The 26,487-nt window shown below is 45.7% G+C and overlaps 1 protein-coding gene across 2 annotated transcripts in view; it reads left to right on the top strand.

The window, feature by feature from the left end:
• MED14 (mediator complex subunit 14) overlaps positions 1-26,487 on the top strand; it is a 941,548-nt gene that overhangs the window by 258,824 nt on the left and 656,237 nt on the right. For both annotated transcript variants that reach the window (XM_078658290.1, XM_078658289.1), the window contains exon 13: positions 25,538-25,697. In XM_078658290.1, the coding sequence (XP_078514416.1) occupies positions 25,538-25,697 (160 nt within the window). The remainder of the gene's footprint in view (positions 1-25,537; positions 25,698-26,487) is intronic.

The following is a 26,487-nucleotide window of genomic DNA, read 5'->3' as shown; positions in this document are numbered from 1 at the left end:
GATTAGGACAAGCACACACACATTGGAACACGTCAGCGTGTGGTAAAGACTCGCACACCCATCGCCCGGGGAGTCTCTCCGTGATACACATTGCGGTCCTGTTAAGACAAAATCGGACAATTGCTAACGCGACACATACAAAGATATTCACACCTCATACTGTACAATTCAGTTCATGCCCGGTCCTCACCTGCACTCTTCATGCCTGCCTTTGACTGCCAGTTTGCCTCTGATTGCCCATTACATGTTATTCGAAGCAGTGAAAGAACTAACGCTTGGAAGGAAAGGGGCATAGATATAGTGGTAGCACTTAAAAGCTCAAGTTCAATGGGGAGAATGGATTGATAAATTTGAGTTACTTGGATGCTTTGAATGGTCAGCGTTTTCGGGTCATCGAGAAAGAGAGCAATTTTATTGAGCACACTAGACCGAGAAAGGCAGCATGTATTTAAATACCTACTTGTTGCTACGGTGCAGGATCGGGGTAAAATCACGGATGTTTATAAGGAAGCAAAATTGAGATTGGAAAAGAGGTTTGCCAAGGACACTAATGTAGTGATCAGCAGATTCAAGTTTTACATACAACCATAAACAGTAATCTGTGGATGAATTTGTATCGAGACTAAGAGCACTGTCTAATAAATGTCAATTTTGAGGAAGGGCTCACAAATTAATACGGGACCAACTAATCGTACAGGACAAAAGCAAAAGAATGTAGAAGAGGTTAGGGCCACCAAAAAAAAACCAGCATTAAAAGATGCTATTGAAATAGCAAATGTTGTGGAACAATTAGAGTTCTCTATGAAGAAAATGGAAAAGAGGGGGAGTGGAACTGGCAAAGTCACATTTGTAGAAAAGGCTGAAGCAACAGAAGTGTTGGCATACACAAATCTCAGCCCACTGAATAAGACATCAACTCTTCACAAGTCTAGTAAACAAACATGTTCCAGTTATGGAAGTAACTTTCACAATGCAGATTTTAAGGGATGCTTTGCAGTAGGAAAAGACTGCTGGAAGTGTAGACGCAGAGGTCACTTTGCACGGATGTGCAAAGGAAATCCCAAACCCAAAGTTGTGGTTATATAAGAGGAAAGAAGAGGCAGCAGCAGTGAGATGTATGAGAAAGAAGATGGAATTCTGTGTGCTGATGATTCTAATACATATTCAGGAGACTGATTAGACCAAAAGCGGACTTCAGAGGCAAATTTGTTCAACTTATGGTTGACTCAGTTTCTTTATACATAATAATAACTAGGAACATTGCTGTGCGTGAGTGGCCAAACATATGTTTGTCACCCAAGGTCTTACATCTTGGAGGGTTTCAGGTGAAAAACGATGTAGTGGTGCACATGGTTACAAAAATTGAGTTCCAGGTCAGATATGTTGAAGGCAAAGTGTATGTGAGACTTACAATTTTGGGATGGCAGCACCAATTTAATCTCCGTGTAATTATTAACCTGAGGGCTTCTAACCAGGTTATGGTAGTAGAAGACATTTCTATAGAGGAGATCAGTGAAGGGATGAGACAGGTGTTTACAGATAGTTTGGATGACTTAAAGGGATATGTACATAAGATTGTACGGAAGACTGATGCAGTACCTGTACAACATACATTAAGGGGACATGGTAGCTGAAGGAATTATTGTACCGGTTGAGAGCTCAAAGTGGGTTTCACCTGTTGTGATTACAAGGAAAGTGGATGGCAGCATAAGGTTCTGCATTTACCTGCGCAGTGTCAATCACAACATTGTAACCAACAATTTTCCACTAACAAATATATACAAGTTGGTGTTGTTGCTCAAAGGGGGTTGTTTTTTCAGCAAGCTTGATCTGAAAGGTGTATACCATCAGATCAAGTTACTCAAAGAGTCGAAGAAGCTTGCAGCCTTTTTAACCATGGTAGGTATCTTTAGGTTTAATAGGCTGCCTTTCGTGGTATCGTCGGCTACTAGTGTCTTTCAGAGAATGTTGGCCGAGGTTTTCATAGGTCTGGATAGCGTTATATTTTTCCGGGACTGTAGGAAGGTGGCTCTCTATATAGTGTACCAAAAAGAGGTTCAGTGTGCAGAGAGTCCAGGCAACCTTTATTGTTTTACAGAAGCACAAGTAATAATCCTGCATGCTTTCTTTTGTGGTAGTGTGGGAGAGCAGTTTCGACTTATCGGAGGGTAGTGCTAAGATTTTGTTATCCTGACAGAGGCAAAAATGGGGTACACACAACACAAAATCAGAGACCATTTTTGAAAAATAACACATCATTTTATATAATATTCATTACCAAGAACTTTGTGATCAAGTAGGTACTTTTTGAGTCGTTGGTTTTGACAGGTAAGTAAAATGTTCACTTAAATGCGTCTTTACGCGGCAATGCTTTTGTGCGAAAGTGCTTCTTTTTGCATGGTTAGTTCCCACTTTTTGCATGATTTTGATGTGCTATCGATTGTAGAGCACTAGGTCCCTGCTAACCAGATCCCCTGTGCCGGTGCTTAGCCGCTAAAAATAAACCCCCAATTGGTATTTCTACACCCTGTAAGTCCCAAATAAATGTTAACCCTGGGTACCTAGGGCCTTCGGGCTTGAGAGGTTCCACTGGAACCTCCCTCACTGGGACCATGCCACTGCCTTTGCAGAAAACAGTCGACATGGCACCCTGCCTGTGTGCCATACCAGCCAGCACTGTCTGAAGGGAAGCATCATAGCCCTGAGGCAGGGTGCACTATACCACAGGTGAGGGCATTTCTGCATGAGCAGATATGCCCCTACACTATTTGGGTCCATTCCTAAATATTGTAAGAGTCAGGGTAGCCATAGAGAGTACAGGAATGATAACTCTACAACTAGAGTTCTCCAGCACCATGAAGGCTTCACTGAATACAGGAGTGTATGGTACCAAACTACTCCTTTCAGTAAATCTACACTGATGCTAGTGTGGGATTTATTGTGCCATGTATGTAGAGGACCCCTCAGAGGTGCCTTTGAAAACCTACCAACCCTGGTGTGGTCTCTAATTGGCTGTAGGCAGCCAGCCACTACCAAACATGTTTCTGGACCCCTGGATAGAGAACCTCTGCTCTATGGGACCAGAGACAATGCACATCCTGGGCAGAGGTGTTTACACCTCCTCCCTCAGGATGGGCCAGTGCTTGAAGGGGAGCTTCAAATGCCTGCTGCCTTTGTAATGCAGCCCCCAGCCTCTGCTACTAGCAGCAGATGGCAGCCTCTAATTTAGAACCCCACTTCGGGTGGGAAAACTGGTGGGGAAACCTTAAGAAGAATAGGTGTGCCCACCTCTGACAACTGCACCCCTAAGGTGGGGGAGACGAGATGAAGCACATCTTTCAGTACCCGCCATCTTGAAGATGGGAGGACCCATCCAATCAGGGCTCGGTCTATTTGCCTCACCCCCAGGAGGGTGGCATAATAGAGGATGTAGTCACCTCAGGTAAGGTACCCATTGGCCCTACCTGCTACTCCCCTAAAATGCCTCCTAAATTTAGTATTTAGGTGGCTCCCCCAGACCTAGAAAATAGATGCCGTACGAAGAAAGAAGACAACCCTGCAGAGATGCCTGGAGACAACAGCTGCCTTGGCCCCAGCCCTACCGGCCTGTCTCCAGCTTCAACCAACCTGCGACCTGTCTTTCAGCCAGCAACCTCTGAAACCCCTGGGAAGACTGCTGCTTTCAACAAAGACTCAAATCTTCCGTGGACAGCGGACCTGTCCTGAACAAATCAACAACCAAGATTCCGGATCCAGATGTATCCGTGACTTGTGCCCACTCTGCACCCGACGCCCACGGCCCAAGTCTGAGTGGGCCAACTGCCCAGTGAAGTCTCCCCAGCGACCAGGACTCCGAATCCAGCATTGCACGACCTCTCGTGACCCCCAAGACGATGCCTGCAAAGTGAATCTGAAGGGTCACGCCACCACAACCGACCCGGTAAGAAGATTTCTGACTTCTAGAGGCACCCCTGCACCTCCCGGGCTTTGGTGCCCCGTTACCTCCAACACCTCCACTTACCTGGGCTGTCGCTGGTGTTCTGTTCAACGCCTGCAGCCTGTTTTCAAAAGAAACTCTATAGGATTGCATTTGGTGCCTGACTCTGTGTTTGCACCCCACCCAGCTGCTCCTGTGCCGTTGGTGGTGTATGTTTGGTGCTGCTTAGTCCCCACCCCCCCCCCTCCGCCCCCACCCCACCTTCTGGTCCTAACACCCAAAGCTTGGCACCTGCAACTGTTCCACTTACCTGCAAGCAGTGTGGCCCCAAGGACTTCCAGTCTCCATTGAAACACTTAGGAGTGAACTCCAATTTTGATCTCTGCACTTGCCGCATTATTAGTGCCTACCTGACCCTTGCCCACAGCTGACCTTTGGTCCGGAAGACTCGAATTGGCATATACTACATAGAGTTACTTGCAATAGGTTTCCAGGGCTCCCCTTCAGGAGTTAAGTTGGTAGGGAGCGAAGGCCCAAAGAACCACTAGCAGTTAGTCTTTACCTGCCCTGGAGCGTCTCGGTGCAGAGGTGCTGATTGGGTTGGCAGCTTGACGTATTACACCAAAGGAGAGAGGGGCCCACCTAGAAACAGGATTCAGTGGGGGACTTGGAGACCAGTCTGGGAGCTCCCAACGGGGAGGCTCAGTTCGTGAGGGCCCTGGGAGCAAGAAAGCAAAGTCGGTTTTCGAACCCGGGCTGGGGCGCGCAGGTGCTGAGTGGTTAGGTTAGCTGGGCTTGTGCATCACAGGCACTCCCAGTTGTCAGTCTCGCAGGTTAAGGGTACAAAAACACAACAGCTGGGCATCCCTCTAAGTGGGTCTCTGCGTTGCTGACATCCATTGATGGCTGCTCGGTCTTGGAGTCCGGTTTGGACTCAAAACATGCTTTGGTTGCTGCAAGAGTTCTGTTACCCCTGGTATTGGTGCTGTGGGGCTTCGGTTGGTCCTAGCGTCTTCTCACTTGGTGGGAGACTGATATGACTATCTGGAGCATGGAGACCTCTTCCTTTCCGGCTGCTGCATCAGTGGAACCGCGGGGGCAGCAAAGTGGGCCAGACTTTGCTGTTTGGTGCCTTCAAGCTGCAGAGGAGTAACTGGCAATTTACAAAGTGCTAGCAGCCCACGAGGGTTCTTGGCAGATGCACAGCACCAGGACGAGTCGGTGCTTTGTGATTGTCGGGACAGGTGCCGGTAGGCTGTGTGTGGTGCCAAAAGGTCCGCAGCTGGTCCTCAGTTCTCGCCTTTTCGCTCTTTTTTGTCCTTTTCTTGTGTCCGTCAAATCAGACTTCCTGGTGTTAGGGGTGCCACCTTAAATACTCAATTCAGGGATGTTTAGGGGAGTGTAAGTTAGTAGCCAATGGGCTACTTACCTTAGAGTTGCCGACACACCCTGTATGACCAATTCCTGTGGGAAGTGGGCATAACCCTGACCCAGTGTATTAAATTCAACCAAAAACCAAGATGGTGGAATTCTACTTTTTGTGTTAACTTCAGGTAGCCTACCTTAGGGGTTTAACTAGCCTGATAGCGAACATTCCTGCTGACTAGCTATTTTTCCCACCTGTCCTGGTGCCAAATGAGCCCTGGGCAGTGGGTGGCATGTCTCCTGTGTGGGGGAAGCCGGGGTCTGATGTTGATCGGGAGCTCGTTCCAGTTCTTGGCCGCTATGTGGGAGAAGGTTTTTCCATCTGCCCTGGCTTTGCGCTGGGTTTCGGCTATGGTGAGGACATTGAATGAGATTCTCGCGTTGAGGTATTGGGGTCCGATGTTGTGGAGGTATTTGTAGGCATGTGTGAGTGTCTTGAATGTGACTCTCTTCCTTACGGGGAGCCAGTGGAGGTAGCACAGGTGTTGGGCAGTGTGTTCCTGTCAAGGGAAGCTGAGGACGAGTCTGACTGTAGTGTTCTGTATGGTCTGTAGTTTGTGGATGAGAGTCTTGATGATCCCGGCGTAGAGTGCGCTTCCGTAGTCTGGTTTGCTGGTTATAAGTGCGTGGGTGACAGTCTTCCTTGATTTGGGGGGATCCACTTGAATGTCTTTCGAAGAATGCGGAGGGTGTTGAAGCAGCTGGAGGCAACAGCGTTGACCTGTCGGGTCATGGAGTGGGAGGAGTCTAGTATGATGCCGAGGTTTCGGGTGTGGTCCGTGGGTGTGGGAGGGGTGCCGAGCCGAGGGCAGTGGGCCACCAGGTGTTGTCCCATGCGGAAAGAGAGGGTCAGAGGATGAAGACTTCTGTCTTCTCCGAGTTGAGCATCAGGCAGTTGTTACTCATCCATGATGCGACGTCCTTCATTGCTTCCTGGAAATTGAGTCTGGTGGTGACGGGGTCCTTGGTGTGGGAGAGGATAGCTGGGTGTCGTCGGCGTAGGATACTATGCTGAGTCCGACTAGCCAGCAAAGGGGCATATCTGCTCTCGCAGATATGTCTCCACTTGTAATATAGTACACCCTGCCATAGGGCTGTAAAGATGACTTAAATATATTTCATACATTGTCTGGGGACATAACACACAGGGTGTATGCCATGTCGTGTTTTCACTTTTGTCTGCACCTTCTCACGCAGCCTGCGATGGCAGTCCGCATGAGTTTGGTGGTGTCCTTAAGATAGCCCCTATACATGCTACAGCCCCTAGGGACCGTCTTTGGTAGCCATGTCCTAGGTACCTGGTAGTCCATTTAATAGGACATACAGGTGTGTTAAATGTCTTGCCAATTGTGGAAAAATTGCACAGTTACCTTGTGTTTGGGAAAGAACACTGGCACTCTGGACCTGGTTGGTGGGAAACCAGTGCACTTCTGTAAAAGTTGCATCAAATGCCAGGTGAAAAATAGTTGTGACAACGTCAAAAAAGGGCATTTCCCTACAAGGATGATATCTTGGTGTTTGGAGAGTCTATAGAGAGCCACAATATCACCCTTCACCCGATTTTTGACAGACTTACTGCAATAGGCTTATCACTAAAAAGACAGAAAACAAATGCCTAGTGGAAGAAATAGAATATCTAGGGTATCCACTCTCTAAAGGAGTAAAGCCAAAAAAAGTTTGGTTTCAGAGCCATTAAAGATGCTCCAGTACCAGTCAATAAGGATCAACTGAGGTATTTCTGAGCCTCATAGATTATTACTCCAAATTCATACAAATTATTGCAGGCAAAACTGAGGATTTAAAGAAACTCTTGAGGAAAGAGTGTAGTTTGTGTGGGAGGAGAACCAGCAAACATCCTTTGAAGTTACTAAAGATGAAATTGCAGGGATAACGTGTTTACTTCTTTTGACATTAGACGTAAAACAATCGGTTCGAAGGATGTGTGCTCTAGATATAGAACGCTTTGCATATTCCTGCCATCTAGTGTTGGTTTTCAAAGTTTACAAGTTGTTTTTCTACAAACAAGTCGTAACTAGTCAAGAGGCAAGGTGACTGCTCCTTTCGGTAATATTGCGCATGGGCATCGACTCCATTATTAGATTGTTTTCTTTCTCCCATCAGGTTCGAATGTGGTTTGCGGCGCTCCGGTTCGAAACCGTCCTTCAGGTTCCCCTCGGTGCGCAATTTACTGTACCCTCGACCGTTTTGTTATCATACATATTTTTACTATTCTCAGTGTATCTAATCGATTGGAAAACCTTCCATCTTTGGTCAAAGACATCGTAGACGGCCTTCGTGCCTAGCCACGTCAATTGACTTATAATCAGTTCTGTACTAGTCAGACTTCTGCTGATGGTACGGACTCCATTTCAATTTTGTCCTCGGTTCCACTCTAAGTACCTTTGCACCGAACTACATGAAGCCTGCAACTTCTGCGCCTCACCGGACCACAAAGATGAAGATTGTGATGGTTGTCGGGTGTTCCGCTCAAAAAAGACTGCTGTATCATAAAGCTCGACTAACAGACAAGCAATGACAAAACATATAACATACCTCAGATATCTTCAGAGAAGAATCAGAACATGAAGAGGTTGAAGCGTCTGCAGCAGAAGAGGAGGAAGCCTTCTCTATCCCAGAATCGGACTCCAAGATAGAAATCGAGTTTGAGTCCAAAGACGTTCCACCGGGACAGAGTACCGTCAGTACTAAAGACCCCCTGATCTCTCTACGACTGAACAAAAGGCTTTGGGACCATCTCTACCTTTGGGCCATGGTCGGCACAGAGACCATGTTTCCAACGCCCTCCCCTCTGACCTGGCACCAAAATAACCAGTCAAGAAAAGCCGTCTTCGGAATCGAAACCTTGACAAAAATGACAAGTCTGGTTCGGCACCAAAACCTTTGGCACCGAAATCGAAAGATGTCCTTCCAAAGCCTCCAGAACTGATCCTAGAGCTTAAGGAAAAGCTAGACCCTAAGCTGAAGAAAATTTACATCAATCCAGATACTGGACATATTTTGGCAAAAACACCTTCCAAAAGGAAAGTTAGCTCAGAGGACACCAGCTATAAAATTCCTCTCAAGAAAAAGAAGAGTATTGCTACAAGCCCTATTTACCGTAAGCTTCAGTCCCCTCCACCATCTTCACCTATACCATCATTGCCAGGCTCAGATCCTTTACACAGAACACCTCAGGGGTCTCCACACCACAGCCTGATATAGGGGATGATGATGACGTTGACAATTTACCAGTAGACCCATGGGATGACTATAATATTGATCCACCCATGGATAATGATCCGGATTTATATACTGCCAAGCAGACACCTCCAGATGATAATATAGCTTATCAAGAGCAGCAGCTTACCATGGGGTTACATTATACTAAGTCTTTAAAAGAATGCTTTTTTTTTGAGACACTAGGTTCTACACATAGGACAAGTCAGGTTCTACCTATGTTAGAAAGCCTTGCTGAGACATGCCAATGACATCTTTAAGGACAATTCCGTGCCTGCATATTAACCCCTAGGGTTGACAAAAAATACAAACCTCCCCCATCTGACTCCATTTTTATTAAGGAACAGTTGCCTATACACTCTCTAGAAGTCTCTAATTCTCGTAAGAGAGCGAATTCACAAACTTCTGCAGATGCACCTCCCCAGACAAAGAGTCTAAATTGATAGATGCATCCGGTAAAAGAGTAGCTGCTCAAGCCGCTAACAACTGGCGTATTGCCAACGCGCATTGTCTACTAGCCAGGTATAATAGAGCCCACGAGGACTAAATAGAAGACCTAATTAAACACTTCTCAGAGGAGCATGAGAACAAAGCACAGGAATTAGTACAAGAAGGTAAACTCTTTTATAATTCCCTAATTAGATGTGCTTTAGATACTGCTGACACTGCAGCAAGGGGAATTAACACCAGCATTCTCCTACGACGACATGCATGGCTTTAAATTTCAGATTTTAAGGCAGAAGTTCAGCAGTCTATTCTGAAAACACCTTTTTAGCCATAGAAAAAAAAAGACAGACGTGACTAAGTCTATGGGAGCGGTTCAGTTCCCATCAAACAGAGGCTCATTTTGTCACGCATTTCATGGAGCAGAGTCCAAAAGAACGTCCTTAAATCGTTATGCTTCCTCCTATAAATCAAACACACTATCTTCTCCCTCGAGAGCTTTCTATAGCGGAGGATACAAAGGACACAATTTCTATGGTAGGGGTAAAAGCACGCCAACACGTAACTTGCCTTCCCCCCCAATAAACAGTGACTTGCCTATATTTCCCTCCGATCAAAAACAGGCTTTCACTACAATAAATTTTAATGGAAACCATATCCGAGTCCTGTAATGGCTATGACAACATGTTGTCCATGTTGTGACCGCACCATCCATGCCCTGGGGATCAGGGTGTGCTTACCCTGCCCCCTGATGTTTGATTTATTTATTTATTTACTGGGTGCTGGGGCATCTTATTGTTTGTATTGTAGTAAGCCAGTCAGGAATTACCAATTCCCTTTAAATTGGCCTATCCCAGTGTATCTGGATACCAGCAGGCCAGATATAGCCCTAACATTATTGGGTGGTTAACCCTTCATGCCCATTCAAGCACCTTTAACAATCTTAGTTTCTCAAAAACGAATCAATAGGTTTTACACCAAATAATGAAAAACATGCTTTTTGGGTAAAGTACTAACTTTCTGTCAAATTTGGTGTAGCTCAAAGGTCTTATAACTATGTTTCGTTTATTTAAGGACTTGTCCTGTGTTCCAGAGCATCTGTTATCAACCTTGACTAACTCCTTACATTCTATAGGAAGCAGGGATGAAGGCATTATTTCATCACTGGCGATATGTAATGGATACAATATAACAAAATGTGTAGACTCCCACCCTGAAGTCTGAAACCTCAGTTTCTCCGAAAAACTTTTTACTTTAAGTGCAAGCATGTTATTGCACTTAACTTAAAAAAAAACATAAGAACTACAAGGGGTCTAAGCTCTCACACAGGCAGGTACCTCTTGATTGCAGCATGGGTTTGCGGAACAAAGCATGTGAGAAGTTGGCCTGATGTATGATGTCTCCAATTCTGGGGGCACCTTATATCAGTCCAAACAATCCCTTATGGTGGTGGTTGTAAGTCAACCTTAAAGACAAGCTATCCTAGAGGTAGCATGGACTAAGCAGCCTAAAGTCTTAACTCAAGAGGACATGTGAAGCCAGCTGTTTTACCATATGCAATCCTGTAATATCAAATGAAAGGACACCACACAAGTTATATATTATAAAAATATATGTATTTATTCTCAGAATAATCCCCAGTACTCTTTGAGTAATGGAGCACAAGCATTTAAATAAAAGCACAGTATAACATATAAAAGTTGCACAATTATGGATGAGGCCGGTGGCCACACAAACCATATATCAAAAAAGTGGTATAAGTATCACTAATCGATCAGTGGTAAGGCCTAGGGCCTTGGGAATCGCTGGGGATACACTGGACTAACAGCAGTTAGGACGGGAGTAGCCCGCGGGATTAGGGTGCAGCGCTAAAAGCACACACATGCACCAATGCAAAGTCAATGGTGCGTAAAAGTTATCGAGTTACAGTTTTAGGGGTCTTCCGACTGGACTAGAAGGGCAAAACTTTAGACTTAGACACTAGAGGTGTAAACCACTACAGGAGCACTGGTGTTCAAGAGTTACCTCACCCACAGGAAGCGGGTGCACAGGTGCAAAGATGTGTCGGGTTTCGTCACGCAGTTCTATGGTGCCTGGAGATGAAGATGCTGCAGGCGTCCAGAAGAGAAGTGTCCGGTGTGATCCAAGGGTGGATCGAAGATGTAGAGTACCTGAAAGCAGAGGGGATAGAGTCTGGGTCACTAGCAAGTGACCAGGAAGGAACCAGGAGGGAACCAGGCGATGTCGGGCGCAATCAGGTGGTTGTCGTGAAGCTTGTCTCCCTTGCCACGTGGTCTCTGGGGCACCGAGGATGTCCTGGAGTGAATCACGAGCTGTCCCACAAAGGCTCTCGCTGTTGGCGGTGTCGGCTTCCGGATCGGAGTCAACAGGCCTTGGCAAATGCAACCCACCAGAAAGAAATTAAGAAGCTCCAGAAAATAGTAGGCAACCTGGCACAAGGCTCGATGATAATTTCGCAGGCATTCGAAAAAATGTGGGAGTTGACGGCAAGCACACACTCCAAGGTCTCGGATATCCAGAATCTAGTACTCGCCGCACAAAGAAGGAATGACAAGATGGCCCTGTCCCTAAAAAATAGGCCCAATAGACCAGACAGGATAAACCCTTTGTCAAACGAAGAAACTCAGGCCTTACTCCGAACCTATGAACAACCGGCCCGGGAGAGGGAGGAGAGAATCAGAACAGTACCAATTGATTCCAATAGAACATCCAGAAAGAATGACAGGAAAGCAATTCACCTCAACCTTCAACATATTCAGTTATCAGCAAATGAATCCGAAAATGGGAACATCCTTAACCCTGATAATCCCTTGAAATGCCTTCTACTCAATTGTCGTTCGGCATCCAAACATGCATCAGACATAGCAGCACTCATCATCAATAAAGAAATCGACCTGGCAATCCTTACGGAAACGTGGCTAAAGGAATCATCCTCGCCCGCCATTGATCTCTTAGTTCCACCTCATTATAACATTATGAGATTAGATAGGCCAAGGAAAACAGGAGGAGGTATAGCATGTATTCATCGATCAGAGATAGAGGTCAACATGATTCAAGCCGACCCCATAGAATCTTGCGAATACCTCGGTCTGAATATAAGATCATCAAATAATCAAAAATGCAATTTGCATGCATTCTACCATCCACCAGGAGATAACGCAAAATTCGCAGAGCAACTAATAGAGATCATAACTGCCAACTCCAATCCGGATGCCAACAACATATTCCTGGGTGACTTTAATCTACATTGGGACGACGACAATGACAAACTGGTTAATTCGTTAAAAGAGTTCCTCGCCGAACTAAACCTCATACAAGCATGCACCCAACCTACCCACGCGCAAGGAGCGACCTTAGATTGGATCATCTCCAGAAACAAAGAGACATTGATCTGCGCCATAGATCCATGCGACTGGTCTGACCATCACACCATAACATTTGTGATTCCCACAGTGAAAAAGGGTAGAACCGTACAACCCCCCAAGTCCACAAAATTGATCCGAGAAATAAAAGAGGCGAATATTGAGCTATTGGTCGAGAGCTGCGAGAGAGACTTAAAGCCACCTAACAGCATACAGGATGTAAATGAGCTGACTGAGCACTACATAACCTCAATAGGAAATATCGTCAATGATACCATGCCTCTAAAAATGAAAAAAGTTACCGACAAGCCAAAGAATCCGTGGTTTAGTGGATCACAATGAGGACAGGCGCAAACTGAGAACAGCCGAAAGAAAATGGAGACAACACCCTTCCTCACCTGAGCTGAAAGCCCTCAGAAAAATCAGAAACGAATATAACAAAAAGGTAATCAATTCCAAAAAGAATTTATAAGAGCAGAACTAGACAATGCCAAAAATAGACCACGAAAACTCTTCGAGATACTAAAACAGCAATCAGATAAACTAGCCAAATCAACCCAAGAAAACTCAAAAACTCCCTTAAGCTGTGAGGAATTCTCTACATTCTTCTCCGAGAAAACAAAATCGCTAGAGGTAGAGCTCTCTAACGCCGCGGTTATCCTTCCGACCCAAACTTTGCCGAGGAGCGAGGCCCATGTGACAACAGAGAGTAATAAAACAAAGAATGAAGCAAACTGGGACACATTTGAATTATATGACCAGGTCAAGATCGCCAAAACACTGTCAGAAATTAGACCAAACAACCACTATCAAGACCCTTTACCTGCAAAATGTGTAAGAGAAATCAGCCACATTGTGGTTCCAATCTGGACCAAAATTATAAACGCTTAACTTACACAAGGGATCCTCCCTGATTGCCTAAAAACAGGACAAGTGGTGCCAATAATCAAAAAACCGACAGCGGACGCATCAGATCCGAATAACTATCGACCAGTAACCAACATCCCTTTACTGGCCAAACTAATTGAGAAATGCGTGCAGAGCCAATTGAAGCAACACATCACCAAGTTCTCCCTACTAGACGAATGCCAATCAGGGTTCAGAGCAGGGCACAGCACAGAAACAGCGATCCTGCATATCGTTGATGACGCGCTACAAGCCCTAGACCAAAATCAAGCATGCCTATTGATTCTCCTAGACCTGTCATCTGCTTTTGACACGGTAAACCACTACTGTCCAGGCTACAGGACAGGATGGGATTGACCGGTAACGTGCTGAGATGGTTCAATTCGTTCCTAAGCAACAGAACCCAACGATTCCGGGTCAACCAAGCAATTTCAACCCCTTGTCCTAATGCAATTGGGGTCCCGCAAGGCTCAACACTATCCCCAGATCTATTCAACTTGTATGTCGAACCTCTTACAGTCATTCTTCGGAAATCAACGATATCCTACCACATGTATGCTGACGACACGCAAATATACTTAAAGATCGCCTCCCTTGATGACATAGATCTAATGAATAAGACACTAAAGATGGCTATGCAATGGTTAACGACGAATCATCTGAAATTAAATGCCCAGAAAACAGAATTCCTGCTAATTGCACCTCCAAGGAGTCACCCGGAAGTAAAGGAATGGACCAAATTGGTGACTGCGCTTAACTGCACACCAACCCTAGTCAACTCAGCTAAATCATTGGGAATCTTATTAGATGAGAACCTCGACATGAAAGCCCACATTAACTCAATGGCGAAAAGTGCCCGCTTCCATCTGAGCTACCTTAGAAAATTAAAACCATTCATCTCAGAGGCAGACTTAAAATTGGCTATACAGTCCCTAGTCATATCCAGGATCGAATATGGTTGCTCTACATTAACTGGTCTACCTAAAACATCTACAGCTCCGCTAAAAGCCTGTCTCAACGCTGCGGCAAGACTTATCACGGGATCGAGGAAATTTGATCATATATCTCCTCACCTGAAAGCACTAAACTGGCTACCTTATGAGGCCAGAATTCAAATGAAGACAGCATGCATCACTCACAAAGCGGTGCACTATAACACGCCAGGATACCTAAGCAAGAAAATAAAGTTATCGGGAGGAAACAGACCAACGAGAAGCGCCAAGGAGCTGCTGTTGAGGCCGGCCTTTTTTCGAAAGAAAAAGACATATGATCGAGCATTCACTGGAGCTGCCCCCAGAGTTTGGAACTCACTCCCTCCAAGCATTAGGAAGATCCAAAATATTGCAACATTCAAACGGGAATTGAAATGCCATATGATGAGTAAATACCTGGCATAGGGAAGCCGACGGATCGCTGGTATGAACTACTACATCAGCTGAAAAATGGTCCCTCTTCATGAATACTAACATTATCAAGAAACCGACTCCACTCACAAGCCTCGGCTGTACCCTGATCGATACCACAGTCCTGTGTGAACCAATTGCTGTTCTCAGAGCCAAACTATATAACCTCTACCTCACCATATCCATTGATATGGATGGTGTTATAAGCTAGGCCTTTCTCACCTTTATTACTAATTGCACATGTGTTTGGAATATATTTATTTAGGCATCCTTTATAGCCACAGCTTCTTCTACCTTATATCTGTTGGTTGTTAGAATTGATATCTGACTGTCAATGTGTAACCTACCTCGATGTAATGTGATGTAGTGTGCTGAGATGGTCTAATCCATTCCTAAGCAGCAGAACTCAACGAGTCCGGATTAACTAAGCAATCTCAACCCTTGTCCTCATGCAATTGGGGTCTCGCAAGGCCCACCTTATCTACTGGTATGGACCGTGTTATGAACTAGGCCTTTCTCACCTTTAATACTAATTGCACATGTGTTTGGAATATATTTATTTAGGCACCCCTTATAGCCATAGCGCCTTTTACCTTATATCTGTTTGTTTTTAGAATTGATATGGGACTGTCAATGTGTAACTACCTCGATGTTAAGCGCTCTGATACCCACGGGTCTTGTTCGCGCTATACAAAACTCTATAATAAATAAATAAATAAATAAACCCACGCAGGATTCGAAGATCGCTTCTTACTCGGACCAGCAAGGTCTGAGCGGGTCAAAGGTTCGTCGGTACTGGGGCCACTAGCCAACGGGCAAGCGACCGGACCAACGCGTCGAGCAGAAAAATGCAAAAGGGCCCCACGCAGCACTCGATGAGTGTGGAGGGGTGAGCTTCGGTGCAAAAGCTGCTCGGGGCTGGAGCTTCTCAAACTCCAATGCACAGCTTCGAGGGAGCCTCGGATGCTGCACGGTCAGCGCTTTGTAGTTTTTCCAAGATGGCCGGCCCCACGCTTCAGGTCGCCTCCACGGGTCTCAGCTCTGCAGGGACTGTGGATCTGGCTATTAGAAGGCAGGCACGCTGGGTCTTGTCGATCTCTGTCGCTCGAGTTCCGGCGGGAACTGCAACAAAGCAAACGTCGAGGTGCTGGATGGTGCCTGTTTGCACAGGGTGGTCACTCCTTGACCACAAGGGAGATTCTTCAGTCTTCCACGTCGAGTGGGATGTCGAAGGGTCCAGAGTTTCGTTTCATAAGTTTCAGTCAGGATAGTCTGATGTGCATCTGCACAGCTCCTACCTCGATTCCAAATCAAGGGGCTGGATTACCTGCTAGGTCCCTCCTATGGGTGGGACCCAGGAAGGGGGTGGTTACACCCCTTTCCCTTTGTCCAGTTTCGCACCAGGACTGGGGCGCCCCAGAACCGGTTTGACTGGATTTTGCCTGGGACACCTTGTGCGCCCCAGGCAGTGTCTAGTTTCTTTCAACCCTCCCTGCTCCAATCCACTATCTCCTGTTTGGGGTGGTGTAGCACCTCCCTGTGACAGGAAACCCTTTGTCCAGGTCTCCCCTGCCAAGTTTCGGTCAGCAGCAGGAGGTCAGACTTGGGTCGGGGCAGCAGCATCCATTTTGTGATGCTGAGGCTCTGGTTAGGATTAACCGCGTTTTAAGTAAAGTCACATGTCTTCTCCCTCTAGAAGGGTGGAATGCTACCCCCGTCGCCAGAACTGGCGAGGGGGTAGTATTCCAAAGTGTATGACACCAAACACGACATGTTTTGATAAAGCCAACCCAAAGTTAGCATTAACCGCGAGGATTATAATGCACTTAAGAGTATATGGTATGGCAGTATCACTCGAACAGCAGTAAAGAAATGGTTCCGAACACTGCAGACAGGCTCAGCTCATGCTAGAGGACCATCTCACATAAAACCAAGCACTCTTCCTCCAGGATTGTAAAGGCCTGCCATAGGAGTGACTTATAGGTGTCTATGTGTCCAGATATAGGTTTAGACATAGGTATACTATATCTAAGCAAGGGGTGAGTACACCACCTTGCCCCACCTGTGTGAACAGCCAGTTGTGTTGATTTAAGTACCAGCCAGGGGTGGCAAAAGATATGCTGCAGCCCCTGGTAGGCCTTGGATGCACCTATGCCCCGAGCACCTATAGTGCATGGTACAGGGGCTGACAAAGTGTCCAGTACCAAATTGGTGATGTACCTATAGTACATGTCTGTGAATTTAGAGAGAGGACAGCAGGCTGTGGTTCTGATTAGCAGGCCCACAGCCACATTAAGTCGAAAACCAGTGAAGCAAAAATTGGGGTGACCATAGGATAGCAGACCCTACTCTCCTACAAAGCAAGAAAGTAAACATAAAGCCTGCCTGAACCAAACTCCATACCAGATCATCAAACGTTACCCCTGCTTAAATTAATCCTGGAAATTAGAGATTATATTGACATACACCTCCCAACCCCCAATTGCGTGGCTCTATTCCTAGGTCAAAAAAGAAAAGGGGGAGAGTAGAGGTCAACAAGAAGGGGACCCATCCTCCATGGCATAGTAATCAAGAGGTACCCCTAAAAAAAGGCTATCTACATATTTTCATAGAATATATATGTGTGTGTGTGTGTGTGTGTGTTTATATATATATATATATATATATATATATATATATATATATATATATAGATTGGTTGGAAACGGCAAATACAATAATTCATTTTGAAAAAAAAATTCTACATGTGTTTTAAGTCCCTTCCTCCTCCATTACTTTCTAAGGGAGGATAGTTGGGCATATGTGGTTCTTAACTTTCCGCAGGTCTGATATGGAGTACATTTACTACTGTGTTGGATCCTTTTTAGCTGTAGTAAATTTAGAAGTGTAGTTTGTGAATAGCAGTAGCCTTATTTTTGTGGGTGGGTGCATGGATCTCCCTGGCCCTGAAGGAACCTCTCCCATATCCCCTTCTAATTCCTCCCTAAATCCTTCCCTCGTAGTAGTAAGTATTTCCCATTTTTTAGCCACTCTCCGTCCCTCCCACATTTTCCAGTAAAACATGTGAATGTAGGGTTTGAGATACCTGCACAAAAGATAGGAGAGACAGAGACCTCTTCATGCAGGTTAGTGAATAGCTTTGTGTAGTATGTTGTTAGTACTATTGTTTTTTTAGTATTATTCATTTTTTATATACTGTATACAATGATTAATACTGTTGCAGGGTAAGTCACAATTGGCCTAGGTCATTAGTACAGTGTTATAATGTGATTGCCCTCTTGCTTGTTCGATTTTAATAGAAAAGGAAATGTAAGGAGGAAAGGACAGAAAGTTAGAAAAAGAAGAGAGAAGGGGGTAGGCTAGACCCCTAGAGAGCTATACATACATGGCTTAAAACATTAGCGTCCGTTACATCGACTTTCTTACATATTGTCACACTCGGGGTTAGTGAGTTTGTTTACGAGTCTCCTCAGGAGCAAGCTTAGGTTCAGTCATCTATGGAGACTTGTAGGGGTCGAGGGCCCTGTCCAGCGCTTCCACAACCCCCTAGATGACGCTTTCCAGGGGGAGTACTGCAGCACCATCCGGCCCACTCCTCTGAGGTGAGTGATCCAGTTTATCCATCCTTGGTAGCTAGTTTTGCTAGCGACTTTCCAGTTGTTCAGCACAAGTTTGACCGCCTCTGTCAGTAGCAGGTCCATTAGTTCTTTCTCACTAAAGAGGCATAAACTCCGTCGTGAGGGAGGCGAAATCCCTCGTTGGTTTGGATTTAAACACTTGTCTATGAAATCAAAAACTCTTCTCCAGAATACCTTGAGTTTTGGGCCATGGAAGATAAGGTGTGCTAGGTCACCCCTTCTCTGTGTTGCAGTTCCAGCAGGGGGGGTCCTCCCTGAGGCCTAGTGTATGTAGGCGGTCTGGGGTCCAGAAGGTTTTGTGGAGTAGCCAGAGTTTTGTTTGTGCTAACACTGGGGATATCTTATTTCTTGTGGCGGAGGCCCACAGAGTTCTCCATTCTTGGTCATTTAGCGGGGGTGGATCTGTTTGTCCCAGTATTCAATTGTTTTGGCATTAAGTTTGGTGCTTTTCGGGCGTAGAAGCCTGTATATTTGTGATACTTGATGCCCTAGTTTGTTGATATTTGCTACGTATTTGAAGGTCAAGGGTTTGTTGCTTGCTAGGTTTGTCTTTGACAGGGCTGCTTTAACCTTTAGGAATCTGTATAGGTCTATGTTTTCTAGTTGGTGAGCTGCTTTCAGGTCGGAGAATGTGATGGGGGATGTCCCCCTCTCGAGTTGGTGTGGGTAGAATATACCATTTTCTATCCATGTCTCGTAGGTGAGACTTTTCCCTTTATATTTTATCTTTGGGTTTGCCCACAATGATCCTGACTTGGACCCTTTGATGCTAATCTCTATTTTCCTGTCAAGTTTTAGGAAGGCTAGTTTAGTGTTCTTAAAGATCGGTTTAGATTTGTATTGGTATGTGTTTGCTGTTAGGAGGACTAGAGGGCTCAGTTTGTTCAGAATAGCTTTCTCTACGTGTAACCATACTGGTGTGTAGTCGGGCGTCGTGGTTACCCATTGTGTTCCCTGTTTTGCTAGGAAAGCTAGTTGGAAGACTTTGAAGTCTGCTAGATTCACCACACCCTGTGATTTCGCTAGTCTGTTTCCTAATACTAATCCTTGCCTTTTTGTAACGCCAGAGGAATTTGGTGAGCATGTTGTCTATTTTCCGGTGGAAATCTTCTGTGAGCAGGAGTGGAAGCATGCCTATTAGATAATTGATCATCGGCGTGATCATCATTTTATCGTTTCAATGCATCCCCACCATGTTATGAATTTTGGGGACCAGACCTCTAGAAGGTTCTTGACCTTTTCTAGTAGGGTTTTTTCGTTGTGCAGTAGCGTGTTGTTCAGGTCTGTGCCAAAGTGTATTCCTAAGTACTTGATGTATCCAGTCTGCCAAGTCAGTCCCGAGTCCCCTATCGCGTCTCTTGTGCAGTGGATGTTTAATGGTTTGCATTCTGATTTTTCGTTATTCAGTCTATATCCTGATAGTTTAGAGTATTCTGCTATAGTGGTCATCAGAGCCTTAATCAAGGGTTTCGGTTGTTCTGTCACGATTAAAATATCATCCGCGTAAGGGGCTAGTTTAACTACTGTACCTTTTGATGTCAACCCCTTTTATGCTGTTGTTTAGTTTTATGTCCTGGATGAGGGGTTCTAGGGCCAGTAGAAAGAGTGTCGGTGAGAGTGGGCATCCTTGTCTGGTTCCTTGCTGCAGTTTAAAGGAGTCCAAGAGTGAGCCATTAACTGCGAAACAGGCTGAGGGGGTCTGGTAAAGGGCCATGGTCATCCTACTATATGGCTCCCCCAGGTTGAAGGTCCAGATGCATTGCTCTAGGAAGGCACAGGAGAACTTATCAAAGGCCTTCTCTGCGTCTAGTGCTATCGCTACAGCAGGCTCTGGTTTCATGGAGATTTGGTCTAGGATATGGCAGAAAAGCCATGTATTGTCGTTAGACATACGATTACGCATGAACCCGACTTGGGCATTACTAATTAATTTGGGTAGCACCTTGTTTAATCTGACCGCCAGAATTTTGGTGTAGATTTTACAGTCCACGTTGATGAGGGATATCGGTCTGTAGTTTTTTGGTAGTTGGTGGTCTTTGCCTTCCTTAGGAATGGCTATTATAGTAGCCTCTGCCATGGATTGGGGTACGCCCCCTGCTTTTGCAGCGTGGTTGAAGACCCTTTTCATGGTTGGGACTAATTGGGTTAAAAAGGTCTTATAGAAGTCAGCCATGTAGCCGTCCGGCCGGCGGCCTTATTTTTTTTAAGTGACTTGACTGCCATCTCGTTTTCCGTGACGTTGATTTCATGCCCTAGTCTTGCTGTGTCTGCAGGGTCTAGCTTTGGTAGCCCTAATCTGTCTAGGTATCTTGTGCATTCTTCTTGGCTTAGTGTTTGCTCTGACTTGTATAGCTCTGAGTAGAATTCCTGGAATGTATTTAGGATCTCCTTGTGTCTTGTGTGTGTTTTGTTGTTCGAGTCTGTAATTGACGAGATCGCCACTTGGTTGCGTTTGTGTTTAAAGTATGATGCTAATAGTTTCCCCTCTCTGTTGGCTTTGGAAAGGTTAAGTGTTTTGCACTTGTACCACAGACCTGCCCTCTCGCTCAAAATGTTGTTGTATTCATATTTGCGCTCTGTTAGTGTGGAAAGCAGTACTTTGTCATTTGTGGTTTTTACGTGGTCTAGTTCTAGCTTTTTTATCTCTTCCTCGAGTTGGTTTATTCTCAGGTTCGACTTTTTGTTTATTCTTGCCTTAATTCTGATTAGTTTACCCCAATCGTTGCCTTTAGGGCCTCCCACAGTGTGTCAACGCTAGTATCTGGGGACTCATTGTGGGTTAGGTAGTCGGTTATGGCTTCTTCTTTCTTTTTTTTATTTTCTGGGTCTGAGCTAATTTCGCTGATAAAACGCCATCTTCTGGAGACCGCTTTGTTGTGGCAGCCGCTTAGTTTGAGGCTAATGTCTCAGTGGTCAGAGACCAGTCTTGGTGCTATATCTGTTTGTTCTATCAAGTGTATGTGTGACCCCTAGACTAAAATATAGTCTTTCCTGGTGTAGGAATTATGTGGGTTGGAATAGAAAGTATAGGCTCTAGTGTCAGGATGTTGTAGTCCCATGCATTTTTTAGGTTGAATTTGGTGCAGATGTTTTGTAGTGCGGTGTGAGAGTTGGTAGGGTGGTATGGGCAAGAGGATTGTCTGTCAATTATATGGTCAAGCGGAATGTTAAAATCTCCTGCTACGATCGTCAGTTCATCTTGAGGGCATTTATTTAGTGTGTCTGACACCTCCGCCCAGAATGAAGGGTTGTCTGTATTAGTACCTTATATGTTGGCAACGTGGAACTGTTCTTCGCCTCTTGACAGGTTTGTTATTAGGAGTCTGCCTTCCTTGTCATGGGAGTGGGAGTCTATTGAGATCTTTGATCTCTTGGATACTAGGGTCATGACTCACCGTCTCTTCTTGTCTGCTGGTGAATAGGCAGTTTGCGCTATCCGGTTGGCTCTGACTAGTTTGGCGTCTTCCTCTGCTAATTTCTTTTCCTGTAGTAGGATTATATCTCCCCTGGACTTTTCTAGGTAGTCCACTATCTTCCTGCGTTTAATAGGGTGGTTTAGGCCCTTGACATTGAGGGATATTATATTGAGGTCTATGGCCAAGGTGAGTGTTTTGTTAACAGCCATCTGGTGTAGTGTGTCGCAGTGGTTCCGTGAGCCCAACACTCAAGGATCTGTGGTGTTGTCTGTCTTCTGGTGTTCCTGTGTGAGCCCATAGCTCTACAAATTTAATTGCAGGGTTTGTCCCTTGTCGTGTGCCGTGATGTATAAGGTGTGGAAAAAAGAAAAGATAGGAAAATAGAGTAGACATAGGGCTGAGACACACTAGTGTAGCTCAACCCCCTTATCCCCCTCTCTCCCTCCTGCCCAAATCACTCGTATGTCGGAGGTGCGATGGCAGGATCGCCATTCTGTCTCCCGGAGACATGTTGTCGGGTAAGTCAACTTGAAAACTCTATTCTCAATCTTGTATGGAAGGGCTGACGAGTGTGTACTTGGTGTTGTGTTCAAGGGATTCCAAGCAAAAGGATACGTTGTCTTTCATGAGGATTTTGCTCTGTCTATACGAAGTAGGTCTTGTTTTGAGGTAGTTTCTGGCATCCATGAGGTAGATACATTGCTGAGTCTTTGTTGTGTCATTTTTGAGGCCGTGTCTTTATGCCCCCCCCCATACCCTCTTGTGTTTGGTTCCGGCGAGGGTTCTCTCTTTGTTGATCCGTGCTGTGAGGTGTCCATGGATTGGGTTGTTGGGCCGTCCAGGTAGCTGATCAGGTCTTTTGGGTCGGTGAAGTAGTGGTTTTTCCCTTTGTCTATTACCTTGAATTTTGCTGGTGCTACAAAAGAGAATTGAATGTTTTTACTTTTCAGTCTTTGCCGTAGGGATAGGAAGCCTTTCCTGGTGTCTACCGTGGGTTTAGAGTAATCTTGTGTGAGGATGATCTTGTGGCCCTTCCAGTTGATCTGGTGGTTTTTGCGTGAAAAGTTAAAAATGCCCTCGTATGTTGTGATCTTAGGGGTTTGCATATGATAGGTCGAGTGGTTTGGGATGTTGAGGATTTGAAAGCTGTGATTCTGTAGGCTTTATCTGTCGCGAATTGGTGGGTGAACTTTAGGTTGGTGAGCTTGGGCATCAGGTCTAATAGGAATGTTGATCAGGCCAGCTGTGTCCTCCACCCCTTCTGGGATCCCTAGTGTGCGGATGATCCCTCTGTGGCTCCTGTCTTCCATCTCCGCGGTCTGTTTTTGGAGAGCCCCTGTTACTTCGGATATTGCCTTCACCTCTTTGCTAGCGTTGTGAGTAGTGTCTTCCACGTCGCTGATCCTTTGCTCCGCTGCCTTTAGTCTAATGTTCACAGAGTTTATATCTGCTGTGACTGCCGCAATCTCTAGTTAGATTGTGTCTGTGGTGAGCTTCGTGGTTTTTGCCAGATCATGCACTTCCTCTAATTTCTTTAGAATCATTTCTAGTGTGCTGTTTATGTCAGGTTTTTGTTTGATCGTGAGTCTGATGTCACTGGTTCGTCTCTGCTCTTCTTCATTTGTTGCTGTTGTAGTCTCATTTCTCTGTCTGCCATATTGCTTGACCTGCTATGCTTGTCTGCTTTATCCTCCCTGTTCCCTTGGTGTCACTCTCTGGGCCTCTTTTGTGTGGGAATCTTCTGTCCTAGCACCTCTCTCTGTCCCCCCGCTCTTTCTTCGCGATTCTTCGCTCTTATTTGTTGACAGTTTGTTTATTGTCATCTGTTTTTCCATGTGCCGCCTCTATCTCTGGGGATCTTTTCTGGACGCAATGCTCTGAAGGGTGTGTCTCACTTTTCCTTGCGATCTTTGTTGCCTTGATAGTGCTTGATGGCACCCAGTGTGTTGTGGGCCGCTTTCTCCCTGTTGGCAGTGTTTGGGTAGCTCTTTCGTTTGGGTCCCCCCTGTGTTTGTGGTGTTTCGCCTTAGTACTGTCTAGACCCGGACGGCGTGCGGGCGTCTGTGTCTTGTGAGCGCGATCCCTTGTTCTGAGTCCCACCTGTAGTGTTTTTGTTGATTTCCCCACTATACTGGATCAGGGGGGTCTTGTCCCCCCCGTCTTAGTTGCGCTGTCCGCTTGTATCCTCACGTGTGCTTGATGTGTCCCCGTTGTTTATGACTGCTCACAATATTCCTTTTTACCGTCCTAGACCTTCCTCCTCAGTGCTGTATAAACTGGCCTTTCCTTTATCGGTTTTGTTTTCGCCTTAGGAGATTAGGCGATCTTGCTGATCACTTTTGTTCCCCCGTTGCCTTTTCTGACCGCATTTCCACCCTCTGTGCTGTGGCGTTAGGGAGACTGCGCATCTGTGAGCCTGTGGACCGAAGCTGCGCTTGTCAAAGACCTGTAGCTCTTCCACAGTGCAGCTATCTATCTCGGCTCGGGGCTCTCTGTGTTGTCGCCAACTTGCTTGCTCCGCTTCACCCACCCCCTGCTTCTATCCCTTTCCAGAGCCTAGCTGCCTGGTGGTGTGTATGGAGCCAGGGCATCGCGTTCTCGATGGCTAGAGCGCCTCTGTTGTTATCTGCAGAGGGGTCCTTGATCCGTTAGCGACGTGCCATTTTGATTTGTTTGTGCACGATTTTCCTGATTGGGAGATTGCTCTCATTTCAGTTATGCTTTCTGGCTGTTAGTGTACGGGTGTGGGCCCGTGTTTCAGATTTGGACTAGGGCTTTGATCTGGCTGCGCGCTCTGTCCCCCGCTCCCCTTCGTCAGCCTTACGGCGCTGGGCACATCCTGTGTTGCCGCTTGCCGCCATTCCCTCACCGCTTACGTTTTTGTTACCTTACCCCTGATCGGGTGTCGGTTACTGCAGATTCGGTTGGCTTTTGGTGTCCTTGCGTGGTTCCGCTGTGGTAATCTTTATCAGTCACTGCGCGACCTCCTTGTATCACCCACAGCCCAGTTTCGCTGTCACAGCCGTGGCGGGCTGTCTTGTTCCCCTTCGACAGCCTAGCGGCACTGGGGGCGCGCTGTGCTGCAGTACGCCACTTCACACTCACACACCGGTGTCTGGTAGCGCTGTCTCAGTGTAGGGTAGCGCTGGTTCGGTGGGCTTTGTTGTTTGTCCGTCTCAGCACGGTTTTGCTGTATCTCAGCTCAGTTTCGCTTTTGTGTCCGCCATCTTGCATCCACTTTCAGCGGACGGTCTCACTCTATTAGTCCCCTTTTTCTCTTGTTCTTGTTTTGCTCCTCATGGCTGGCCTCATTGCAAGGCGCTGGGTTTCCAATGCTCGAATCAGCCTTCCGTCGGATTGATTCCCCGGGTTCTAGCGGATTATTTGGATTCGTTGTCATTAGCTCTGCCATCCAAACCATGCCTGCCAGTAGTACTATTGTAATAGTACTAAATGTTCTACAAAATGCAGTTTGTAAATAGACCCATAGTGTTTAATGTAAATTGCCCATACACAATCTTTAGTTGGACTTTTTTGCTGAAAGGAAATAAGTTATTCTCTATGGAAGCTTTGATAAATATATTCTAATGCCAACAGAGTTGTCTCATCCTTCTCTCCTTGCACGTTGCATCAAAAAGTATCTGTCAAAAACATCTTTTGCCTTGCTAAATTACTAAAACTGCTTTGTTTAGGTGATTGACGTGCGCTTATGCAGTGATTGAACTAATGTATTTATCTTCCTATTCAGGTTTTGGCTGGGTCAGCAGCGTTGCAAACAGTCGATAAAACATCTCCCCACAGTTAGCAGTGAAACATTACAGCTAACTAACTATGCTACTCACCCTGTCAATAATCTCTCGAAGCACAAGTTGTTCATCAAGCTCACACGCCTCCCACAGTATTACATTGTAAGTAATTGATTAAGCTTTGCATATCATGGGGTGGAATGTCGTCCAAGAACGCTGGTTTTCTTTTTGCTTATAGTAAAACATGACATAAATTGTAATGAATGCTCAAGAACAGAGATTTTTAACCTCTTCCCAACTTTATAAAGGAAGATTGATTGAGATTTATTTCTCTTTACATGTCTGATGCACTACATTCTGTAGTAGGGGATCTCTGTGTATAGTCATAATCTAGTCAATAGTCCCACTCATGTGCGGGGACCCCGGAGCAATCAAAAATAATCTCTTAAACTGTCTTCTCTGCAGCAGTGCATAGACACTTAAGAGAGAATTAAAGACAGATAATGCAGCCTATACATGCAAGGCTACACTGTCCAGTACTTCAACTAGGAATGCAAAGGATATTCCACCAATATCACAATTAAACCTGTCTGCCAGGTTTCACCATGGAAAACACTTCCCCCCTTCACCAAATCCTTGGAATGATAGAGAGGAAGGACAGGACAGACAAGCCCCCATAGGCTGCCATTATGTGGCTTAAAAAGGGATACCGTGCCTTTAAGGAAACTTTCCAGAACTCTCCTGGTATCCCAGAATGCACAGCAACTCCCTCCACTTTCAGTTCTTTTTTCCGGCTCCTGCTAGCAGGACCCTGGAGCATTGAGCTCTCCCTTTTTTGGGTTTATTTCTCCAATTTGTGCACTTTTAAAGTGTTAGAGTGTGTTCACTCGACATGTTTTTGCCTTTTCTAATCTTTGCTGGAGTTTTTCTGGTGTTTTTTGCTACTCTTTTA

This window comes from Lissotriton helveticus, chromosome 8 (assembly GCF_964261635.1).
Source record: "Lissotriton helveticus chromosome 8, aLisHel1.1, whole genome shotgun sequence".
Taxonomy (NCBI): domain Eukaryota; kingdom Metazoa; phylum Chordata; class Amphibia; order Caudata; family Salamandridae; genus Lissotriton; species Lissotriton helveticus.
This window is presented reverse-complemented; position numbering and strand designations above follow the sequence as displayed.